Source organism: Lepidochelys olivacea (assembly GCF_965140295.1).
Source record: "Lepidochelys olivacea isolate rLepOli2 genome assembly, chromosome: 17".
Lineage (NCBI taxonomy): Eukaryota > Metazoa > Chordata > Testudines > Cheloniidae > Lepidochelys > Lepidochelys olivacea.
Window position 1 is genome coordinate 23,241,155 of NC_140427.1, and position 24,070 is coordinate 23,265,224.

Here is a 24,070-nt window from a genome sequence, read left to right on the forward strand (position 1 = left end):
TTGAACCTCATCAGATTTCTTTTGGTCCAATCCTCCAATTTGTTTAGGTCACTCTGGACCCTATCCCTACCCTCCAGCGCATCTACCTCTCCCCCAGCTTAGTGTCATCACAAACTTGCTGAGGGTGTGTCATAAATATAAAGGGAAGGGTAAACCCCTTTAAAATCCCTCCTGGCCAGAGGAAAAATCCTCTCACCTGTAAAGGGTTAAGAAGCTAAAAGTAACCTCGCTGGCACCTGACCAAAATGACCAATGAGGAGACAAGATACTTTCAAAAGCTGGGAGGAGGGAGAGAAACAAAGGGTCTGTGTCTGTCTGTATGCTGCTTTTGCCGGGGATAGAACAGGAATGGAGTCTTAGAACTTTTAGTAAGTAATCTAGCTAGGTATGTGTTAGATTATGATTTCTTTAAATGGCTGAGAAAAGAACTGTGCTGAATAGAATGACTATTCCTGTCTGTGTGTCTTTTTTGTAACTTAAGGTTTTGCCTAGAGGGATTCTCTATGTTTTGAATCTAATTACCCTGTAAGGTATCTACCATCCTGATTTTACAGAGGGGATTCCTTTACTTCTATTAAAAATCATCTTGTAAGAAAACTGAATGCTTTTTCATTGTTCTCAGATCCAAGGGCTTGGGTCCGTGGTCACCTATGCAAATGGGTGAGGATTTTTACCAAACCTTCCCCAGGAAGTGGGGAGCAAGGGTTGGGAGGATTTTGGGGGGAAAGACATGTCCAAACTACGTTTCTCAGTAAACCCAGTTAGAGTTTGGTGGTGGCAGTGGAGATCCAGGGTCAAAGGATAAAAGTATTTTGTACCTTGGGGAAATTTTAACCTAAGCTGGTGAAAGTAAGCTTAGGAGGTTTTCATGCAGGTCCCCACATCTGTACCCTAGAGTTCAGAGTGGGGGAGGAACCTTGACAGGGTGAAATCCATGCCATCCTCCAGATCATTAATGAAGATGTTGAACAAAACTGGCCCAAGGACAGACCCCTGGGGCACTCCACTTGATACCGGCTGCCAATTAGAGATAGAGCCGTTGATCACTACCTGTTGAGCCCAATGATCTAGCCAACTTTCTATCCACCTTACAGTCCCAACCATATTTCTTTAACTTGCTGGCAAGAATACTGTGGGAGACAGTATCAAAAGCTTTGCTAAAATCAAGGTATGTCATGTCCACCGCTTTCCCCATATCCACAGAGCTAGTTATCTCATCATAGAAGGCAATCAGGTTGGTCAGGCATGACTTGCCCTTGGTGAATCCATGTTGACTGTTCCTGATCACCTTCCTCTCCTCCAAGTGCTTCAAAATGGATTCCTTGAGGACCTGCTCCATGATTTTTCTGCGGACTGAGGTGAGGCTGACGGGTCTGTAGTTCCCTGGATTGTTCTTTTTCCCTTTTTAAAAGATGGGCACTCCATTTGCCTTTTTCCAATCATCTGGCACCTCCCCTGATCATCACAAATTTTCAAAGATAACGGCCAATGGCTCTGCAATCACATCAGCCAACTCCCTCAGCACCTTCAGATACATTGCATCCAACCCGATGGACTTGTGCGTGTCCAGATTTTCTAAATAGCCCTTAACCTATTCTTTCACCACTGAGGGAGGCTCACCTCCTCCCCATACTGTGCTGCCCAGTGCAGCAGTCTGGGAGCTGACCTTGTCAGTGAAGACTGAGGCAAAAAAAGCATTGTGAGTACTTCAGCTTCTTCCACGTCATCTACACGGTCCAATGGCTGGAAGTTTGGCAAATTCAGACTGGAAATCTGGCATACACGTTTAACAGTGAGAGAAATCAACATTGGAACAACTTAACAAGGGTCTTGGTGGATTCTCAATCACTGGCCGTTTTTAAATCAAGATGGGATTTTTTTTCTAAAAAGTAAACCCTAGAGAATTCTGTCTGGGCAGGTCTCCGGCCTGTGTCACAGAGGCGGCCAGACTAGATGCTCACCGTGGTCCCAGCTGGCCTCGGAAGGGATACATCTATGAATCCCTCCATCCTAGCCTGGGGCCTTTATTCTCATCAGACAGAAACCGAGCTGGGGAACTAATACTTCGCAGGGCAGCAGCCTGCGGGAAGGCAGCAGGCTCCGGCAGGATGGCCTTTGGCGGGTCCTGATTTTATCCCTCCTGTGCAGACACCCCAACGGCGCAGTGATGCTGTTCAAATCTGCCCGGCGAGCAGGGCGCGGGTGGGGGCAAGGCGCTGCCGGGAGAGGAGGGGGAGCAGCCCCAGGGCAGCAGCCGGCGGCGGAGGCTGTTTCGGGAGGGGGCCGAGCGGCGCTGCGGGGCGGCGAGCGCCTGGTGCCCGGGAACTCGCGGGGGCCGCTCGGGCCAGGCCCCGGCAGCGGAGCTGAGCGCACAGAGCCCGCAGGAAGCGGGCGCGGGCCGGGCCGGGCCAAGAACCACCGGCTCCAGCCCCGAGGGCCCGGGCACCGCTCCCCCAGCCCGCCCCTGTGGCCCCGGAGAGGGCTCCGCGCCTACCTGGGTCCGGAGCCGCCGGGAGCGGGTCGGGAGCCGCGTCCTGCCCGGCGGCGGAGCGCTGCGGGCCGGCGCAGCGGACTGAGCGGGCCGCACCACTGGCCCGGCGGGGGCGCTGGCCGCGGGCGCGGCGCGGCCCCGTTGCCAGCGGCGGGAGCAGAGCGCCCCTGCCCCGGCCGCCTCGGCTCGGCCGCGGGGGCTGCGCGGCTGCCGGGGCCCAGCTCAGGCCGCGGTGCCCAGCCGCCCAGGAGCAGCGCACAGCCCAGGGCAGCGACTGGCTCCGGCTCCCCGAGCCCCGGGCGCACAGTCTGGAAGTGACCCCCCAGCTGTGCCTGGGAAGCAGAGGCCTGGTGCCGGAGGGGCGAGTGGGCCCCGTTCCACACCCCGAGCCTTCTCCGGGGTCTGCGGGCCTGGGTGGGAATGGCAGGGGGACAGGCTCTGCCAAGGGATTTGTAGCCCTTCCTGCTTCTGCCCGAGTCTCCAGCAGCCACGCTGGCTGAGCCCAAAGGTCCAAGGACAGTGTCCCACCAACACACAAACCAGAGGGAACTTCTCAACGGCTGGCAGGCCCCACCCATCGCAGCCCCTTCCCCTGGCCCTGCCCCCGTTCCACTACAGAAATGCTGTCCATGGATTCAGCACTTTCACCCTTCCCAACAAAGCCCCCTTCCATGGCCCACCCGCTTTGCAGTGCCACTCGCCTTATGCTTTTTAACCTACTCTCTTCTCTTGAACTCATTCAGCTGTCACACAACCCAGACTCCCACTTCAGCTGCCCTGCTACATTTCCTGGAGAGAATAAAGCCTGGGGTGGTTGGTTTGTGTCTGGGAAATTCTGCATCTGGGGTTCAGGTTGGGAGGAGTTGGGTAGGGCGGAGTGGAAAGGGAGTTTGGTGTCTGCTGATGATCGGTTTTTAGTTAGGACTGTGTTAGTTACTAACTAAACATGAAAATTTATATCTAAAGGCCTCATTTGTAATGTCACTATTCCAAATTTGTTTTACTTCTCATATACATAGCACTGTGGAACACGCGAAAACAATTCCTCAAAACACTCAGCCTGCTACCAATAATCCTACAGGTAATAAAAGGAGTGTATTGCTATCTGCAGCACCAAAGTAAAAGGGCCAAACTACACCACCATATTTCATGTTATGCTTCAATATAAGATGGTGTCATATGTACACATACATGGGCAGTGGGTATAATAGGCCAGAGGAGGCTGTCTGCCCCGGCACTGCCATGGCTGCGACCACCAGACCTCCAGTTGCAGGCTTTGGCGGTGACGTTTTTGTTTTATTATGCCCCATGCAGGTTCCAGGGTGGCTGAGGAGGCACATAAAAGGCTCTTCAGCCGCCCCAGAACCTGCATGGGCCATATCAAAAGCATCTTCTAAGTAACAGAAACTTTTCCTCTGGGTGGGTTGGGTCCAAGGAGTGGAGGCATGGTGCAGCTTCAGCCATCCTGGGGCTCCTTGGGTGGGGCTTGGGGCTTCGGCCAGCCAAGTGGGGGCACACTCTGGGCTGCAGCCAGCCCAGGGCATCTCCAGCCAAGGCAGGGAGTGCTCAGGGCTCCTGTGGCCAGGGGTGTGTGCTCTGGGCGTGGGCGGGAGGGCTTGTGGCTCCGGTCACGTGGGGAACAGGGGGTCTCAGGGCTCTGGCCATGGGGAGGGTGCAGGTGGAAGGGACGGAGCGAGGGGCTAGCCTCCCCAAATGCGGGCTCCACCTGCCGTCCACGTACACATATATACCCATATACACTACAAAAGTATACATCATATCCATATTATTCATATATATTAATTATCTGGTAGTGCCTCCAAGGTTCAATCATAAAACTACATTCCTCAATCAAAGTCCCAGGCCTAACATTGTCAGGCCCACCATAAGAGACGACAAATGATTGGAAAATAAAATCCGTCCATCAGTCATATAAGGAAATCTGGAAACTCAGGGAGAGATGGGGCATGAATGTGTGGATGGTAAAGTAAGGTGGCCACATAAAAGTGTTTAGCCCATTGGGTGATCTTCAGTCCACACATGATGCTTTTCGGGAATGATGGGTAAACATCCTCCCCATAAAAAAAAAACCAAAAAGTGGGGGAATGTAGTAGGAAGAGAACCTGAGACATAAGCCCTTGTATCAAAGGCCTGGTATGAGGCAGGACCTGCTCACAGAATCTGGCAAGAACAGGGCTGATATTGCAGAAATATACATTCCTAAGAAGTGCTAGTCACAGAGTGCTCATGCAAACACATCCCGATATCAAGGGGTATCAGAACATCCCAATATTAAGGATGGTCTGCTACTTGCCAGGAGCTAGGATTCACGATGTGACGGAGAGACTGCTGAGACTCATCAAGCCCTCGGATCGCTACCCCTTCCTGCTTCTCCACGTGGGCACCAATGATACTGCCAAGAATGACCTTGAGCGGATCACTGCAGACTACGTGGCCCTGGGAAGAAGGATAAAGCAGTTTGAGGCGCAAGTGGTGTTATCGTCCATCCTCCCTGTTGAAGGAAAAGGTCTGGGTAGAGACCGTCGAATCATGGAAGTCAATGAATGGCTACGCAGGTGGTGTCAGAGAGAAGGCTTTGGATTCTTTGACCATGGGATGGTGTTCCAAGAAGGAGGAGTGCTAGGCAGAGATGGGCTCCACCTAATGAAGAGAGGGAAGAGCATCTTCACAAGCAGGCTGGCTAACCTAGTGAAGAGGGCTTTAAACTAGGTTCACCGGGGGAAGGAGACCAAAGCCCTGAGGTAAGTCGGGACGTGGGATACCGGGAGGAAGCACGAGCAGGAGAGCACAAGAGGAGAGGGCTCCTGCCTCATACTAAGAAAGCAGGACAAACAGCAAGTTATCTCAAGTGCCTATACACAAATGCAAGAAGCCTGGGAAACAAGCAGGGAGAACTGAAAGTCCTGGCACAGTCAAGGAATTATGATGTGACTGGAATAAGAGAGACTTGGTGGGATAACTCACATGACTGGAGTATTGTCATGGATGGATATAAACTGTTCAGGAAGGACAGGCAGGGCAGAAAAGGTGGGGGGGTTGCATTGTATGTAAGGGAGCAGTATGACTGCTCAGAGCTCCAGTATGAAACTGCAGAAAAACCTGAGAGTCTCTGGATTAAGTTTAGAAGTGTGAGCAACAAGGGTGATGTCGTGGTGGGAGTCTGCTATACACCACCGGACCAGGGGGATGAGGTGGACAAGGCTTTCTTCCGGCAACTCACAGAAGTTACTAGATCGCAGGCCCTGGTTCTCATGGGAGACTTCAATCACCCTGATATCTGCTGGGAGAGCAATACAGCGGTGCACAGACAATCCAGGAAGTTTTTGGAAAGGGTAGGGGACAATTTCCTGGTGCAAGTGCTGGAGGAACCAACTAGAGGCAGAGCTCTTCTTGACCTGCTGCTCACAAACCGCGAAGAATTAGTAGGGGAAGCAAAAGTGGATGGGAAACTGGGAGGCAGTGACCATGAGCTGGTCGAGTTTAGGATCCTGACACAGGGAAGAAAGGAGAGCAGCAGAATACAGACCCGGGACATCAGAAAAGCAGATTTTGGCTCCCTCAAGGAACTGATGGGCAGGATCCCCTGGGAGAATAACATGAGGGGGAAAGGAGTCCAGGAGAGCTGGCTGTATTTTAAAGAATCCTTATTGAGGTTACAGGGACAAACCATACCGAAGTGTAGAAAGTATAGTAAACATCACAGGCGACCAGCTTGGCTTAACAGTGAAATCCTTGCTGATTTTAAACACAAAAAAGAAGCTTACAAGAAGTGGAAGATTGGACAAATGACCAGGGAAGAGTATAAAAATATTGCTCGGGCATGCAGGAGTGAAATCAGGAAGGCCACATCACACTTGGAGTTGCAGCTAGCAAGAGATGTTAAGAGTAACAAGAAGGGTTTCTTCAGGTATGTTAACAACAAGAAGAAAGTTAAGGAAAGTGTGGGCCCCTTACTGAATGAGGGAGGCAACCTGGTGACAGAGAATGTGGAAAAAGCTAATGTACTCAATGCTTTTTTTGCCTCTGTCTTCACGGGAAGGTCAGCTCCCAGATTACTGCACTGGGCAGCACAGCATGGGGAGGAGTTGACCAGCCCTCTGTGGAGAAAGAAGTGGTTCGGGACTATTTAGAAAAGCTGGACGAGCACAAGTCCATGGGGCCGGATGCACTACATCCGAGAGTGCTAAAGGAGTTGGCGGATGTGATTGCAGAGCCATTGGCCATTATCTTTGAAAACTCATGGCGATCGGGGGAGGTCCCGGACGACTGAAAAAAGGATAATGTAGTGCCCATCTTTAAAAAAGGGAAGGAGGAGGATCTTGGGAACTACAGGCCAGTCAGCTTCACCTCAGTCCCTGGAAAAATCATGGAGCAGGTCCTCAAGGAATCAATTCGGAATCACTTAGAGGAGAGGAAAGTGATCAGGAACAGTCAGCATGGATTCACCAAGGGCAAGTCATGTCTGACTAATCTAATTCCCTTCTATGACGAGATAACTGGTTCTGGGGCTGAAGGGAAAGCAGTGGACGTGTTGTTCCTTGACTTTAGCAAAGCTTTTGACACGGTCTCCCACAGTATTCTTGCCAGAAAGTTAAAGAAGTATGGGCTGGATGAATGGACTTTCAGATGGATAGAAAGCTGGCTAGATTGTTGGGCTCAATGGGTAGTGATCAATGGCTCCATGTCTAGTTGGCAGCCGGTATCAAGTGGAGTGCCCCAAGGGTCGGTCCTGGGGCCGGTTTTGTTCAATATCTTCATAAATGATCTGGAGGATGGCGTGGATTGCACCCTCAGCAAGTTTGCAGATGACACTAAACTGGGAGGAGAGGTAGATACACTGGAGGGTAGGGATAGGATACAGAGGGCCCTAGACAAATTAGAGGATTGGGCCAAAAGAAATCTGATGAGGTTCAACAAGGACAAGTGTAGAGTCCTGCACTTAGGATGGAAGAATCCCATGCACCACTATAGACTAGGGACTGAATGGCTAGGCAGCAGTTCTGCAGAAAAGGACCTAGGGGTTTCAGTGGACGAGAAGCTGGATATGAGTCAACAGTGTGCCCTTGTTGCCAAGAAGGCCAATGGCATTTTGGGATGTATAAGTAGGGGCATTGCCAGCAGATCGAAGGACGTGATCATTCCCATCTATTCGACACTGGTGAGGCCTCATCTGGAGTACTTTGTCCAGTTTTGGGCCCCACACTACAAGAAGGATGTGGAAAAATTGGAAAACGTCCAGCAGAGGACAACAGAAATGATTAAGGGACTGGAACACATGACTTATGAGGAGAGGCTGAGGGAACTGGGATTGTTTAGTCTAAGGAAGAGAAGAATGAGGAGGGATTTGATAGCTGCTTTCAACTACCTGAAAGGTGGTTCCAAAGAGGATGGATCTAGACTGTTCTCAGTGGTAGGAGATGACAGAACGAGGAGTAATGGTCTCAAGTTGCAGTGGGGGAGGTTTAGGTTGGATATTAGGAAAAACTTTTTTACTAGGATGGTGGTGAACACTGGAATGCGTTACCTTGGGAGGTGGTGGAATCTCCTTCCTTAGAAGTTTTTAAGGTCAGGCTTGACAAAGCCCTGGCTGGGATGATTTAATTGGGGATTGGTCCTGCTTTGAGCAGGGGGTTGGACTAGATGACCTCCTGAGGTCCCTGCCAACCCTGATATTCTATTATTCTATGATTTTATGGTACAAAAACATTCCCCAAGGATAACAGGAACATATTGACCCCTCCTAAAGATAAGGTCACGATGACAGTACGTAATACAAATGTTTTAATCAAACCAACATGTACACAGTGATGGGTAATAACTAGTGACATCTGGGGGCAGTAACTATGTCAAAGGGCCAGTACTAACTTGTTTTATCAGGGTATAAAGATGTATCTCAGAAGGAGTATCTTTGTCCAGCCAAGGAGGGAATGGAAAGTCCTGCCATTCACTGAGCTGCGTCCATTGTCATGAGCATACATGTCTTCGTATCCTCGTAGAGTCTGCCAGGGGCTATTACCGTGCTTCGCCAACAATAAACCTGGCCAGGCGCCTTCGCTGAAAACTGAGTCTGTGGATTTATTGGGCAGTTTAATTGAGGTTTGCTGTCTCCGCTGCCTGTGAGGAGCTGGGAGAGAATACTCAATAAACACACGCAGCCAACATCTGACCACAGTGGTGAGCTGTGGTAGGAGAGGTAGAGCGGTGGTGTAGCTGGCAATGTCCTCTGATTTTAGTGGCTGTGGTGATAGGAAACCCAGTTCAGCAACTTTAACTCCAAGTTACCTAGTTTCTTTGTGTGGGTATTTCCATGGCTTTTTAGAATGTATTTGGGGGAAGGCAGCAGTGCTGGGAAGAGGGAGGTAGAACAGGTGTTTGACCTCGGAAATGCACGAGGAGAAATGGAAGCAGCAGGGAAGACATGCAGGGCTGGAGAGGAAATGAGCTCCCCTCGGGGGCACCACAGGAACCTGTCCAGAAAGGGAAGCTGCCCCCTTAGCAGAGCTGCAAACTCCATTTTCTAGGCAAATTTGGATGCAACTCTCCCCCTGTCCCACCATCTCCTAGCCCCTCATTCCAAATGCGGGCATGAAGGAAGCAAGGTAGAGAATATTACGGAGAGTGGTAAGATGCAAATGTGAAACAGACGGACATATTAGCCGCATAGTGAATGAGTCTGGGGACAGCCCCAGGGAGCATTACCTATGAGATAACCATCCAGGCATATTAAAGGAACCTGACAGACACATGTGGGCTGTGATGGATAAAGATAGGTGTGTCTGGCTGAGATGGGTGTGCTTAGCATAGAGAGTAGGAGAAATCTAAGGCAGTAACTTCATGGTGCCAAGTCAAGACGGCAGCTCCCAGTTTCACTCTCACTGAGTATCAGACTAAGGCACCACTTTCTTCAATATAAATTCTTGACCAAATTACAGATGGTCTGGTCAACACCTAAAACTCAGCTTGATCTACCTACATTGCTCAGAGCTGTGAAAAATGTCATGCCCTGTGTGATGTAGTTTGGTCGACCTAGCCTCCACTAAAGAGGCAGTTAGGTCGGCAGAAGAATTCTTTCATTGACCACCTCTCAGAGAGGGGATTTATGAAATGCCTTCCATCCCTGTAGTAAGTGTCTACACCAGAGCACTACAGCAGTGTATCATCTGCAGTGCAGACACAGCACAAATGGAGCGATAAGGTGAGCTGAAGCCACTGCAGTGCATCTTGAGGAGAAGATGACCTCTTGTGATAGGCATTTGGGGAGAAAACGGTACCTGTTCTGGGACAAAGGCAATTCCCATAGCCTGCCTTCTGGGTCCTGGCTGCATTCGGTAAGGGAATGGGGAAATGGAGTACACAGAGTGGCAAGAATAGGGATATAACATTCTCTAGGCTGAGCAGCTGCCCAGGGGCACTGGTGAGGCAGGGAGGCAGCTTGGGAGAACAGACACAGCTGGAGGAGCTGGGCCGTTCCACTGGCTTTTCTTTGTTGAGCTAAATTGTTGGGACATTGCACCCCATTTAATAGTCATTTAAACAGATATCCATCACTATCACAGATGGTCCCAGCACATGACAGCAACTGACAAAAAGCCTTTATTTGAGAAGCAGCCTGTCTCTGAAACATTAAGAGGGTACATATGTGTGTACGTACATTTGTGTGATGCTTGAAATTTTGGGGGACTGTGTGAGTCTATGGGGAGGCAAAAATATATTTAGATTCTCAGTCTTAATGTTTGCTCTGCAAAAGTTAGTCAATATTTTACTAACTATTATAAAACATTCAGTTGTCTTCTGCAGAGTGGCCAAAAGAGGCAGGGGAGAGACACTGCATGTCAAAAGTGGCATTACCCATTTCCCAGTCATTGACAATTTGAAAACAAATGATCTTGAATGCTTATGGATCAAAGTCCTAACAAATAAAGAACAAGATGGAACAGTAGTTGATGCCTGCTACAGACCACCAAATCATACTAGGGAATAGGACAAAAATCTCCTTAAGCACCTATCTATAATGTGTAGGGGAGAAAACAGTGTTATCATGGGGGACTTCAGTCTCCGTGACATGTGCTGGAGGTCTCATGCTGACTAAAATTGACCAATGACTAAACATTATAGATGACAATTTACTCAAAAAGTGCTGGATCCAAAAAGGGGGAATTCTATATTAGACCTCATCTTGACAGATAAAAAGGAATTGATTGCAGAATTAAAAATTAGTGGATGCTTAGGTGCAAGCCATCATAACTTGATTACATTTGTTATGTGCAAACAGAATAAAGTCCAGTCTAGTAGTATATATATATACTTGGTCCTTTAAAGGGCCAATTTCACAAAGCTGAAAACAATTTTGACCCAGTCAGTTGGAGAAAAGAATTTAAACAGAAAATGCAAATGATAATTGGAAATTGTTTAAGAACATTTTATTAGATGTCCAAAAAGCCACAATCCTACAACTAAGAAAGAAGGCTGCACTGGTTTAAAAAAAAGAACCTGGTTTAGAGGGGAAGTAAAGGCCACTATAAAAAATAAAATAAAACACAATATATAACAAATGAAAGGAAGAGAAAGTTGCAAGTTGCAGATATATTAGCCCCAGGTTAAGTAGGTCCCATTTCCCTGGCTAAGGTAACAGGAAAGGTTCCAGAACAATCAGGAACTTTCTGGAAACAATTAAGGCAGACAGGCTGATTAGAACACCCGCAGCCAATCAAGAAGCGGCTAGAATCAATTAAGGCAGGCTAATCAGGGTACCTGGGTTTTAAAAAGGAGAAAGGGTAAGCGGGGTGCAGGAGTGGGGGGAGGGGGACACCCTGACATTAGTCCCCCTCTTCCCCACTCCTCTGCACAGCAAGCAGGAGGCTCCCAGGAGCAGCTCCCAGGCAGAGGGCAGGAGCAGCACAGGGCAGTGGGGGAGGGACAGCTGAACTGCTGGCAATTGCTAGCCTGCTGGGCAGCTGCTGCACAGGGAACTTAGGGCAGCGGGGAGCGGATAGGGGGGCTGCCGGTCCACCCTGGTTCCAAGCCCCCCACAGCTCGCTGCAAAGGGCTGCTCTTCCTGAAAGCAGTGGACAAAGCAGGCGGCTGCCATACAACGTTATAAGGGAGCATTGCACAACTTTAAATGAGCATGTTCCCTAATTGATCAGCAACATAACCAGGAAACAAAACAACTTTAAGTGAGGAGTTCCTGTATATTAGGAACAAAAGGAATCCCAAATATGGTATTGGTCCATTACTAGATGGAAATGGTAGAATTTTCAATAATAATTCAGAAAAGGCAGAAGTATTCTGTAAATATTTCTGTTCTGGATTAGGGAAAAAGCCAGGTGATATATTCACATCATATGATGATGAAATACTTTCCATTCCAACAGTGACTAAGGAGGATGTAAAACAGCAGCTATTAAAGTTGGCCATTTTTAAATCAGCAGGTCCAGATAAATTGCATCCAAGAGTTTTATAAGAGCTGGCCAATGAGCTTATTGGATGGTTAAGGTTGATATTCAATAAATCTTGTGCAAGTTCCAAAGGAGTGGAAGAAAGCTAATATTGTGCCAATACTTAAACAGGATAACCTGGGCAATTATAGGCCTGTCAGTCACACATTAATCCTGATCAACATAATGGAACAGCTGATACAGGACTCAATAAAGAAGTAAAGGAAGGTAATATAAGTAATGCCAATCAACATGGTTTTATGGAAAATAGGTCTTGTCCAACTAACCTGTCTATTGTATACCAGGTTTTTGTGTGTGCGCACGCATACATAGAGCTGCCCTATTTCATCCAGCTTCAATACAGTTTTCAGAGGCTTCCAGAATGTGGGACATATTTTTTGCCCAACTTCACAAATGGAAAAATGTTGCACAAAGTGCTACCTTTTAATGGAAGTTTTGCAAAATCAAAGCACAAAAAGAACTGGCCTAGGCCTATCTCTACCTACTCCATTGTCACCTTGCAAGGTTTAAGGATGCCATAGAACAGTGGCTCTCAACCTTTCCAGACTACTATACCTCTTTTAGGAGTCTGATTTGTCTTGCGTACCCCCAAGTTTCACCTCACTTAAAAACTACTTGCTTACAAAATCAGACATAAAAATACAAAAGTGGCATAGCACGCTATTACTGAAAAATAGCTGACTTTCTCATTTTACCATATAATTATAAAATAAATCAGTTGCGATATAAATATTTTACTTACATTTCACTGTGCTTTTTCTGTAGCCTGTTGTAAAACTAGGCAAATATCTAGATGGGTTGATGTACCCCCTGGAAGACCTCGCATACCCCCAGGAGTACATATACCCCTGGTTGAGAACCACTGCCATAGGATTCACTCTGGGATATGCTTATTAGGCTTTCTATAGCAACCAGACTTACCATTCTCTCTCTTCACTATATGACACCTGACACCTTACCATACACTCACAGATGTCTTTCAGTATCTAAAAGGTCATTTTAAAAAACTATAATATCTATTTATAGCAGAGAGGATAATAACTGTAATAATCTTAGCAATTACACAACAGTAAAAGTTCTCTAAGAACATTCATTAATTGACTGATTAATTAGCAAAAACTTCAGATCATTGACCCAGATATCTCACCTTCCTATGTGCTTCCATTGCTAGTGTTGGCTCTCCTAATTGCACCCCCTTTGATAGAGATGAAAAATTGATGCTGGTATCTAGAGTTGGCACAGATGGTCCCAAGCAATTGGCAGCAATTGACAAAGAGCTTTTTGAACCAGCTTTAGAGGAATGGAGAGACTCCTTGAAATTCTTCAGTGCAATCTGTCTCTGTAACCGTAACACTTCCTTCTGAGATTCCCGCAACAGGTGACCAAAGTCTATGAGGTTCAGGCAATGAGGGCCCTCCTAAGGAAATGCAAACACAACATGATGTAGCCCCTGTGGTTGAAAGGATGGGAAATAGAGGTTGCTGGGTTTTTTTCATGAATTGCCAAAGTGCTGTTCAATAGACAACAGACCGGCACAAACACACCTGCTCTGTTTGCAAACCACTAGAACCAACATGGTGGAAGGAGGAAGAAAATGACTGCGGCCTAGATTCACAAAGGGACTTAGATGTCATGATGTTCACTGTCATACCTAGATTTGGGGCGCTTAGAAAATCACAAGAACACACTGATTCACAGAGCCTGTGTAAGGTGCCCAGGCTCCCTATGCAGTGCCTGGGGAGAGACAGGAGCATAAGGATATGATCCACAAAAGCCAGCACCTGGGCAGGGAGCTGCCTAAACTAGCCAATGGGAAATGATGACTAAGTCCCACTCCCTTGTGAACACAGATGCCTGAGTCCAGGCTGCATGGAAGTGCCTATCTCTGCTACTGAATCACAGCCATGAATCCTCTCCTGATGTTGGGTGGCTCAGGGGCCTAACGCACTTCTTGTTAGAATCACTTAGGCAGGTGCCCAACTCTACCCAAAACAGCCAGAGGAGAAGGTGCAACCATGCACCTTATAACTATTAACTCAGCACTCCTCTGAGATGTGGGAGGCTAATGTACAATTCCCCCCTCTGCCTGAGGGGGATACAGGACTCAAACAGGGGGTCTTTTACCTCTCAGCATAGTGCTTTAACCACTGAGCTTTGGGATATTCTGACATGGGGCTCTCTAAATTTCTTCTGTTGAAGCTGTTCCATTGTGGATAAATAATTAGAGTCATTGGAGCAGGAGGGCTGGGCACTAGGTCTCCCACCTGCTGGAGAGGGAGGAAGTTTGCCCTAACCACCAGCCAACAGAGTCATTCTCTCTCTCACTTTCTCTCTGGCCCAATGACTCCCTCTCTCTATCTCTCCTGTTGGCACTTTTCCACTTGGGATAAATACCTAAAGAGTCACTAGGCTAAAGAGAGATTGTAGTCTGTAGTCTGGCAGTTAGAGTACCCAGCTGGGAGGTGGGAGACCCACAGTCTAGTTCCTCGACTCCAAGGACTCTTTAATTATTTATCCATAGTGAAACAGCTTCAATGGAAGAGACTAAGGGAGCCCCACATCAGACTAGCCCACAGCCCAGTGGTTAGCGCACACTCCTAAGTGGTAGGAGACCCCTGTTCAAATCCTTTATCTGCCTTGGGTGGAATTGAACTTGGGTCTCCCACCTCTAACCACTGAGCTAGAAATTATAAGATGGGCAATGCCACCTCCTCCAGACAGATTTTGAATGGAACCTGATGCAGGTTTGCCTCTGAGAAAACCCACCAGATCGGGACACAGGCAGATGAACTATCTACCCCCCAGTTTGTAGATTGCTCTGGGACGTAGACAGGAGACAGCTAGAGCGACGCAGCAGTGTGCACATCCAGAGGCTGAAACATGGGCACCAAGGGAACTTTTACCCCGAAAATATAGGTGCTGAGTGAGTTTAGGCGCCTGCAGGGTTCAGCAGAGTTTTGTGGATCACAGTGAAGCCTAAAAGTGGGACAGAGGCACCTATGTACTTTTGTGAATCTCTTAGATTTGCCTGTGTCAATATGTGGCAAAAGCTCCCCCTAGGTAGAACACTACCACATGAAGCCATGCAATTACCTCGCTGTTGATGTGACCTTAAGGGAGTTCCTGTATCCTGCGCTTACGGGAGCTCCTGCATGTACGATAACACGCAGCAGGGAGCGAGTCAGGATCACATTAATTATCCTCATTTTCCCTGCAAAGCGAGGGTCTGGTTTGAATTCTGGCTGTCTGACTTACTCAGTGTGAATGTTAGAAACTAAGAAGATAAGAACAGCCATACTGGATGAGGCCAATGGTCCATCTAGCTCAGTATCCTGTTTTCCGACAGTGGCCAGTGCCAGGTGCTACAGAGGGAATGAACAGTACAGGGCAATTATCCAGTGATCCATCCCAGCATCCACTCCCAGCTTCTGGCAGTCAGAGGCTAGGGACACCCAGAGCTTGGGGTTTCCTCTCTGACCATCTTGGCTAATAGCCATTGATGGACCTATCCTCCAGGAATTTATCTAGTTGATTTTTGAACCCAGTTATACTTTTGGCCTTCACAACATCCTCTGGCTATGAGGGATGACTGCAGGTTGTGTGAAGAAGTACTTCCTTTTGTTTGTTTCAAACCTGCTGTCTATTAATTTCATTGGGTGACCCCTAGTTCTTGCGCGATGAGAAGGACTAAATAACCCTTCCTTATGCACTGTCTCCCCACCAGTCACGATTCTACAGACCTCTACCATGTCCCCTCTTAGCCATCTCTTTTCCAAACGAAAAAGTCCCCATCTTTTTAATCTCTCATCAGAGACTATTCCATACCTCCAATCATTTTTGTTGCCCTTCTCTCTTCTTTTTCCAATTCTAATATATCTTTTTTGAGATGGGATGACCAGAACTACACACAGTATTCAAGGCATGGGCATATCATGGATTTATATAGTGGCATTACGATATTTACTGTCTTACTATCTATCTCTTTCCTAATGGTTCCTAACATTCTGTTGGCTTTTTTTGACTGCGGCTGCACATTGAGGGGATGTTTTCATAGAACTATTCACAGTGACACCAAGATCTCTTTCTTGGGTGGTAACAGCTCATTTAGACCCCATCATTTTGTAAATATAGTTGGGATGATGTTTTCCAATGTGCATTACTTTGCATTTATCAACATTGAATTTCACCTGCCATTTTGTTGCCCACTCACCCAGTTTTGTGAGATCCTTTTGTAGCTCTTCGCAGTCTGCTTTGGACTTAACTGTCTTGAGCAATTTTGTATCATTTACAATTTTTGCCACCTCACTGTTTACCCCTTTTTGTTAGGAAGCAGCTCTGGCTCTCTACATATGTGGATTTTAAATGCTGGGGTAGGAAAGGATCTGGAAGGAAACTTTTTAAAATTCTGACCCAAGAGGGCTGGTTTGTTCGTTCATGTTTAGCGAAAGTTAGAAGCTGGAACTCAGAAAGTGAATTTGGGCTGCAGCTCTGGCACTGGCTGGTCATCCCGGCCCTACACCCCAGAGGCAAAACTTGCAGCTATCACAGCTAAACCAGGGGACACTTGGGAGACTTTCTCTCACAAATATTCATGTGAGATTTTTCACCAGTTTGTTTCACCTAATACTGCATCCATCAAAGTTTGGGTTTTTACATGAAATTTCAGGAAACCCAGAATTGTTTTGACAGGCAAAAAGACCACAAAAGGCCAGTTCTGGAAAAGGCTGCACTCATGGATTTTGGAAGAGTTGCTGCAGGAGGCAATGCCCATTCCTCCAAAAAGCTCATAACCCACTGGATTAAGCAAAAGGATGGGAGTCAGGAAATCTTGACTCTGTGCCCACATCTGCCCCTGCAGGGCCCTAGTAATACCCTGCACCTTATAAACATAACTGAATTATAGAGCAGGTAAATATAATTGTCCCCATGTGTGATGGAATGTAAATCCTGTCAGGCACCAGAACGGTTACAGGAGCCTGGGCCTGCTTCTAACCTGGGGAGGGTCTGGTCAGATGAGAAGATGGTTTAAGAAAAAGCAGAAAGAGGGTGATGGAGACGAGACTGAGCCAGAGGAGGGAAATGGTGTGTCTCTGGAAAGCAGCCTGTGAGAAGGCTGAGAAGACCAGGTGGGCTACTCCCAGGTGAGCTGGAAGCCTGCCTGGAGGTAGGAACCCTGATGAGCTGCACCCTGCCTGACCCCCAGAGGGAGGGGAAGAGTGTGCCACTCCCTGCACAATGGAGCTGTCGGAGGTTCAGGACCCTGGGACAAGGTGTAGGGACAGACTATACTAGTCAAGGTGCCCACACTGTGCCTCATGCTTCAGAGCCTGAGCTCCAGCCCAAGCCACAATGTCTACACAACTATCTGTAGTGCACTAGCATGAGCCCCACTAACACAGGCGGACCTGGCCTGTGAGGCCTGCTCCCAGAAGCAGTCTAGACATACCCTTTGAAGTGGTCAGCCAGGTCACTCCTGTGGCTGGAGTAGACCAGAAGACAGTGGGGGATCCAGAGGCAGAGGTGCAGCTTCATTGCATCTTGCCACAAGGCAGGGCAGTGGAGCAGGACTTTGCTACACCAGGCAACAGAGCGGGAAAGTGAGGCATGACGCTATAGGGACTGGCTTGAAGCCAGGATTAGAAGCCACGTCCTCCTGACTTCTAGACCCATGTCGAGTCCACTAAGGCAGTGATTTTTAGCTGGCAGGATGAGCAAAGGGTGAGCTGCAGCTTTGTGCGAAAGCTCTCTCTCCCCCGCTCCCAAACTCTCTAGGGGACAGTTGCTAAGGCCAGGGGGAGTGTGGGATCAGGAAAGAGAAGCTCATTCCTTCTGCCTGGTCCAGCTAGGCTGTTGCTACTGCCATTACACCCCACCCCTTCTGCAGCCTTCTTGCTGCTCTCTGCCTACACCACATGCAGCGCCAGGAAAGCACCACTGGGAGATGCCATGACACAAATGGCCTGGCCTGCATGGCGCCCCAATGCTCAGGTATTTCCAGAACATCAACAATTCTCCAGTGCTGCAGGCAATGCAGGTGGAGAAACAATGAGCTGAAGGAGCAGGTCCACCCACAGCACTGCCCACCAGGCCCTGCCCAGAGGTCTGTCCACCTAACTCACCTAATGCATCCGATGAAGTGAGCTGTAGCTCACGAAAGCTTATGCTCAAATCAATTGGTTAGTCTCTAAGGTGCCACAAGTCCTCCTTTTCTTTTTGCTAACTCACATAGAATCATAGAAGTGTAGCTGATTTTCATTTTGTTGTCTAGCCCAGTTCTCCAGTTTATCAAGATCCCTCTGAATTTTAGCTCTTTCCTCCAAAGTGTCATCTGCAAACTTGATCAGGATGCTCTCTATTCCTACATCTAGGTCATTAATAAAGATGTTAAACAACACCGGGCCCAGAACAGAGCCCCGTGAAACCCCACTTGAGACTTCCCTCCAATCCAACAGCATTCCATTAATAGTGACTCTTTGTTGCGGTTGCTTAACCAATTACGTATCCACTTAATGGTAGTTCTGCTGAGCTCACATTTCTTCAGCTTATTTATCAGAATGTCCTTTGGGACTATGTCAAAGCCTTGCTAAAGTCAGGGTATTTATGTCCACCTCATTCCCCCTATACACCAAACCAGTTACCCTGTCAAAGAAGGAAATCCAGCTGCTTTGACATGATTTATTCTTGGTAAATCCAGGCTGCCTGCTAGTGATCACCCTTCATCCTCCAGGTTTTCGCAAATTAAATGTTTTATACATTGCTCTAGTAGCTTCCCAGGGATCAAGGTCAGGCTGACTGGTCTGTAGTTCCTCAGCTCCTCCTTTCCCACATTTTTAAAGATGGGCAGCACATTAGCCCTTCTCCAGGCTTCTGAGACCTCTCCTGTCATCCATGAGTTTGCAAATATTATTGCCTGTGGCTCCAAGATTCCTTCGATACCCTTGGGTGAAGAGCGTCTGGCTCTGCTGGTTAATTCATTCAAATTGGTCAGAAGATCTCTGACATGTTCTTTACTTATCCTGATCTGTGTCCCTTCCCCTTTATAGTCTATGGTAACTTCACTAGTCATCCAGGCATGTTATTTTTTGTGAGAAAACTGAAGAATTAATAGTAGGCATTGAGCACCACTGCCTTCCTATCATCTTCCGTTACCAGCTCACCTTCTCCACTGAGCCGTGGACCCACACCTATGAGCACCTTACATTCGTCTTTGTTGAATTTCATGTTGTTGTCTATAGCCCAGTTCTCCCATGTTAGCCTTGATCAAGCTACCATGATAAAAACAGAAGGATAGCCATGACAATACATGCAGCAGGAGGGGCTAGCCACCCCAGGTACATACATTTGGTCTCAGATGGATCATACTGGGGGCAGCTATCCACTTCCACAGCTTGTGCCACTGTGGCTACACTTCTGCTTTTAGAATTGCTAGTTCCATCAGAGCTAGCATGGGTTTGTCTCCTCCAGCTGGAAATTACACTTTCCAGTTCCAGCACAGACACACCTTTAGAGCTTAGCAATATGTGTGAGTAGTCCAAATTATTCCTTCCAATGTACATTATCTTGCACTTATCTACGTAGACTTTAATCTGCCAAAGTGTTGTCTGTTCACCTCACTTTGTTGGGTTCTTCTGCAGCTCCTCCTCACCCTATGGCCCCTGTGTTTATGTTGCCTGATGCTTCCCATTATGAAGATTCTTCTGCCAGTTTTTTTAAAAATCTAGTGTCTCTGTGGTTTACAGAAGGAACTTGACATTTGCCAAGGGGGTAGTCCTGAGCTAAGGGAGTTGCCTATGGCTGGCACCATGGAAATTCATTTAGATTTGGGCACGTTATTCACAGATATTTTTTTTTAGGCCAGAAAGGACGATTACATCATCTAGTCTGACCTCCTGTGTAACACAAGCCAGAGGATGTTACCCAGTGATTCCTGCATCAAGTCCATCATTTCTGGTCTACTGCAGATCTGTGAGAGACAGCTAATTTTGATCTAAAGACCTCAAATGACCAAAAACCCACCGTTTTCCTTAGAAAGTGGTTGCAATGGCTAACTCACCTCACTGTTAAATATTTGCAATGTATTTCCAGTCTGAATTTATCTAGCTTCAACTTCCAGCTCTTGTAGATCTTGTTCTGCCTTTTTCTGCCTGACTAAATTCCATGCAGATAAGTGCAAGGTAACATGCACTGGAAGGAATAATTTGAATTACTCACCCCCTTCGCTGGGTTCTAAATCACTGCTAGTCACTCAGGAAGGAAAGGGAGAGTATCATTCTGGCCAGCTCAACCTTAATTCTGGCCTTTTCTAACTTCTGAGTGCTTGACTTTGGGATTACGGTCCTTTGATACAGTTTTTAAAAAATAATGAATATATGATAGAACTCTGGATTTAGGAATGGCCCTATCAGGGCTTAATCCTGAGAGGAGCTCAACTCGCCAGCCCTGCTCCAACAAAGCCCTGCAGCATGCTTTCAGCAGTGGGCAGCACAACTGAAGACTGATGAAGTCACTCAGAAGAAGTGCAGCCCAGAGACTAGAGCAGTAGCCTGGGACTTGAGTCAGTTCCCTGCTCTGCCCCAGACAAGACACCTAGGGCTAGATTTACAAAGGTACTGAGGTTCCTCCACACCAGAATTACATGTCTCTATCTGGGTTTAGGCCTCTAAATCCCAATTTTAGGCTCCACTGTGACTCTCAAAACTCCCACAGAAACCTTGTAGGCACCGAAATTCACATAACACCTACATTTTCAGGGTAAAAGTTCCCTCAGCACCTACACTTCTGCCTCTGGACACATCGCTGCTGCCTCCCTCTAGGTGTCCAGACACCCGTCTCTCCCCAGTACCCAACCATGAACCAGGGAAGTTCCTCTGCCTCACTTGTATGCAGGACACAATCCAGTAGGTATGCTCAGAGGCGCCCTTTTGGATAGGGTCCCATTCAAACAGGGAGGAAATGGCAGCGCCCACTAGCCTGGGATGTGGGAGACCCAGGTTCAATTCCCCTCTCTGCCAGACAAGAAGAAAGGATTTGAACAGGTGCATGGTGGCTCCTCTGGCTGTTTCGTGTGGAGTTGGGCACCTGCCTAAGTCATTTGCACAAGGAACACCTTAGGTGCCTGAGTGGTTCTGGCCTGTGAACCACTAGCAGAGATAGGTGCCTCCTTGCAACCTGGATTTAAACATCTACTGTATCTCTGTGGGGGAGCAGGGCTTAGTCACCATCTCCCATTGGCTAGATTAGGCAGCTCCCCACCTAGAATGCTGGCTTTTGTGGATCATATTCTTCCACACCTGTTGTTCCCTGTCCATGGTACAAGGAACCTGGGGGCTTTGTCGATGGCAGTGTGTTCCAGTGATTTGCTAGGCACCTAAAAGTGCAGCGTTGTGATAATGAGCAGCATGATGTCTAAGTCCCTTTGTGAATCTTGCTCCTAGTCTCTTGGTATCTCAATTATCTTTCTGTCAAATGAGGAAAATAGCCCTGCCCTGCCTCACAGGGGGGTTGTGATGATAAATCCATTACTGACTGAGGTGTGAGTAGGGGCCTAGAGCAGTAGCTGGGTTACTGTCAAACTTCAGAGACCACTAGTAAATCTGACAACGCTGGAATATTATTGTGTGTAAAAAATGAAGTATTTGCAGTAATTAACTTGTTCTACTGCTAAAACGGATCCATGAATATTTGGCTTGGGAAAGGAATTCACTCTGGGGCAAGCTGTCCAGATTATTGAAACACTTTCACTGGCAGCAGCATTTGTAAAAGCACAAATTTTAAGTGTTATCAAACAGTCATGCAGAATATTCATGGAACCCAAATGTAGACTCTGCAGCTGTGAGTAGGCACAATGGAGACTCACTCTAGAGCAACCGCACTCAGTCAGAGAACACAACTGTGAGCTGCGTCCCCCAACAAAACAGCTTGACTTTTGAAAGGAAAATATTTACCACAAGCTGTTCTTTAATTGCAGAATTAGAGGGGGTTCAGAGAAGAGCAACAAGAATGATCAAGGGCCTGGAAAACTCATGTGAAGGGAGACTGAAAAGACTGGGGCTGTTTACCTTAGACAGGAGACAAATAAGAGGGGTTGTGATAAAATAGTAAATGGTCTAGAAGTTCTCCCTGTCTCATAACACAAGAACAAGGAAATATCATTAAATTACAAGGTGAGAAATTCAAAACCAGCAAAAGGAAATACTTCTTCTCTGGGCATGTAATTAGACCATGTAACTCACTGCCACCAGATGTTGTTGAAGCCAACAATTTAGTGAGATTCAAAAAGAGACTAGACATATATATGGATACAACATCCCAGATCCTACTACTGCTAACAAACATTTTGGAAGGGAAATAAACCCTCCTGCTTCAAGGCTTAAGCCAATCTCTAAGTATCAGAGACTTTATGGGGTGCAGGTAATCAAACATCTACCCACTGCAGGGCTCTTGCACCTTCCTCTGACACGTCTGGTGCTGGCCACTGTCAGAGACAGGGCTAGCTGGACCGGGGGTCTGAGCCAGGCTTGTAATTCCCACGTTCCTCTCCAACAAGCTACACACCAAGAATTATACTGAAGACATTTGAAAACTGAAAACTGTCCATGCCAATGAGTAAAACCCCAGAAAGACACTCACCTTCCCAGCTGTGAACTTCGCCTGTAGCTCCCAACACTCCTGCTGCAAAGCTTCAATCTGTTTATCTTTCGCTAGCAGGGCACTGGCCTGTTCTGTCAAGTCCTTGGCACGCTGGTGGGCACATGCTTTTTTACACAGCTCTAGGCTGGAGCCCTTCACAGCCACTGGAGCATTTACCTGCACCAGGGAGAGAACAGCAAGGAAGAAACCACACATGTGGTGGTACTGTTAATAATTGCACAGTTAGGCAGCAGGCCCAGAGCAAAGAACCGGAGCTGGGGGGATCACTAACTTTTTAGGTTCACTGGCAGCTTCGAAAAATTGAAAGAAAAAATATCAGTTGGAACTTCTGATAAATTTTGGTGAATCAAAAAAGTTGGCAAAAAATGTGCTTTGGAGCAAAGAAATGTTCTGTTCCGACTCCAGGCACTTTGAAAAGCAAAGCAAAGGGAATGAAGGGGGCTTGTTTCACAAAGCAGGTGGTGCTCTTACAAGCTTTAGCCCACGGCTCTCACCTGGGATGAGATGAAAGACCCAGGCTCAAGGCCCCTCTGCCTCTTGTTTTAGATGGATTTGAATTGGTTTTCCCACATTGCATCCCACTGAGCTACAGGTAGTCTGGGCTCAGGTTGTGCTCAAGGAGCACCTGGTTCTACTGTGTGCTCATGCAGTCAGTCAAAATGACTCTCAGCAGGTGGCTAGACCACTCAGAGGGGAGTCCCTGCTCCACAGCAGGCAGAGAAGGGAAGTGAACCTGCATCTTCTACATCCCACAAGTGCCCTGACCACTGAGCTAAAGGCTCCTCTTCCTCTGTCAGCTTGTGAGTGGAGGGAGGGGAGACGAATCTGGAGGGACTGAGCTGGAGATGACTGCTGGGCTCCCAGAGACACCAGAGGGGCTGCTGGGCAGAGGGAGATTTCGACCCATCAGCTCTAGATGGAGGTTAATTAGCATTTCTTGTTAAGAGGCCAAAGCCATGGCCCACAGGAGTGAGCAGCAGAGAGAGAAGAATGTGCAATGCCCTGTGCATGAGACACATTCTACCCTAGGAAATGCAGCAGGAGTTAATAGCAAGTGTGGCTGGGGTGGTACTGAGCATAGGTCAGCTGTAAGTACACACAGGATCAGGCGATGTCCAGCACCATGCAGCAGCCTGGCTGAACTGTGCGTGCATGGCTGAACCAGTGCTGGGTCCTGTCTGGCTCTAACTACACATGCATCCCCCACCCAGCTGCACCCACCACCAGAGCCCATTGCCAGCAATGGTGACATTTCCTAGGGTAGCCTTAATCACTGAGTGCTGGCAAAGCAGCCATCAGTCATGGCCAGGCTCCTTTGCTCTTCTCCGGACGCTCAACAGCCTTTACACAAGGGGCAGCCTCGGCAAAATCGAAGTTCTCTGCACCACTGCAAAACGAAGCCAGTTCCCAAAGGTCAGGATTTAATAGAAACCTGCTCACGGGTGACTCC

At 47.7% G+C, this 24,070-nt stretch overlaps 1 protein-coding gene across 2 annotated transcripts in view; it reads right to left on the reverse strand.

Annotated features, from left to right (window-relative positions):
• Nucleotides 1–24,070, reverse strand: part of TSPOAP1 (TSPO associated protein 1) — a 232,948-nt gene that overhangs the window by 172,698 nt on the left and 36,180 nt on the right. The window contains exons 4-5 of one of the 2 annotated variants that reach the window (XM_084651357.1): nt 22,600–22,776; nt 13,118–13,387 (exon numbers count right to left, since the gene is read on the reverse strand). The exons of the other annotated variant lie outside the window; for it this stretch is intronic. Of the exons in view, the coding sequence (XP_084507483.1) occupies nt 13,118–13,387; nt 22,600–22,776 (447 nt within the window). The remainder of the gene's footprint in view (nt 1–13,117; nt 13,388–22,599; nt 22,777–24,070) is intronic. 2 annotated transcript variants of the gene reach the window in all.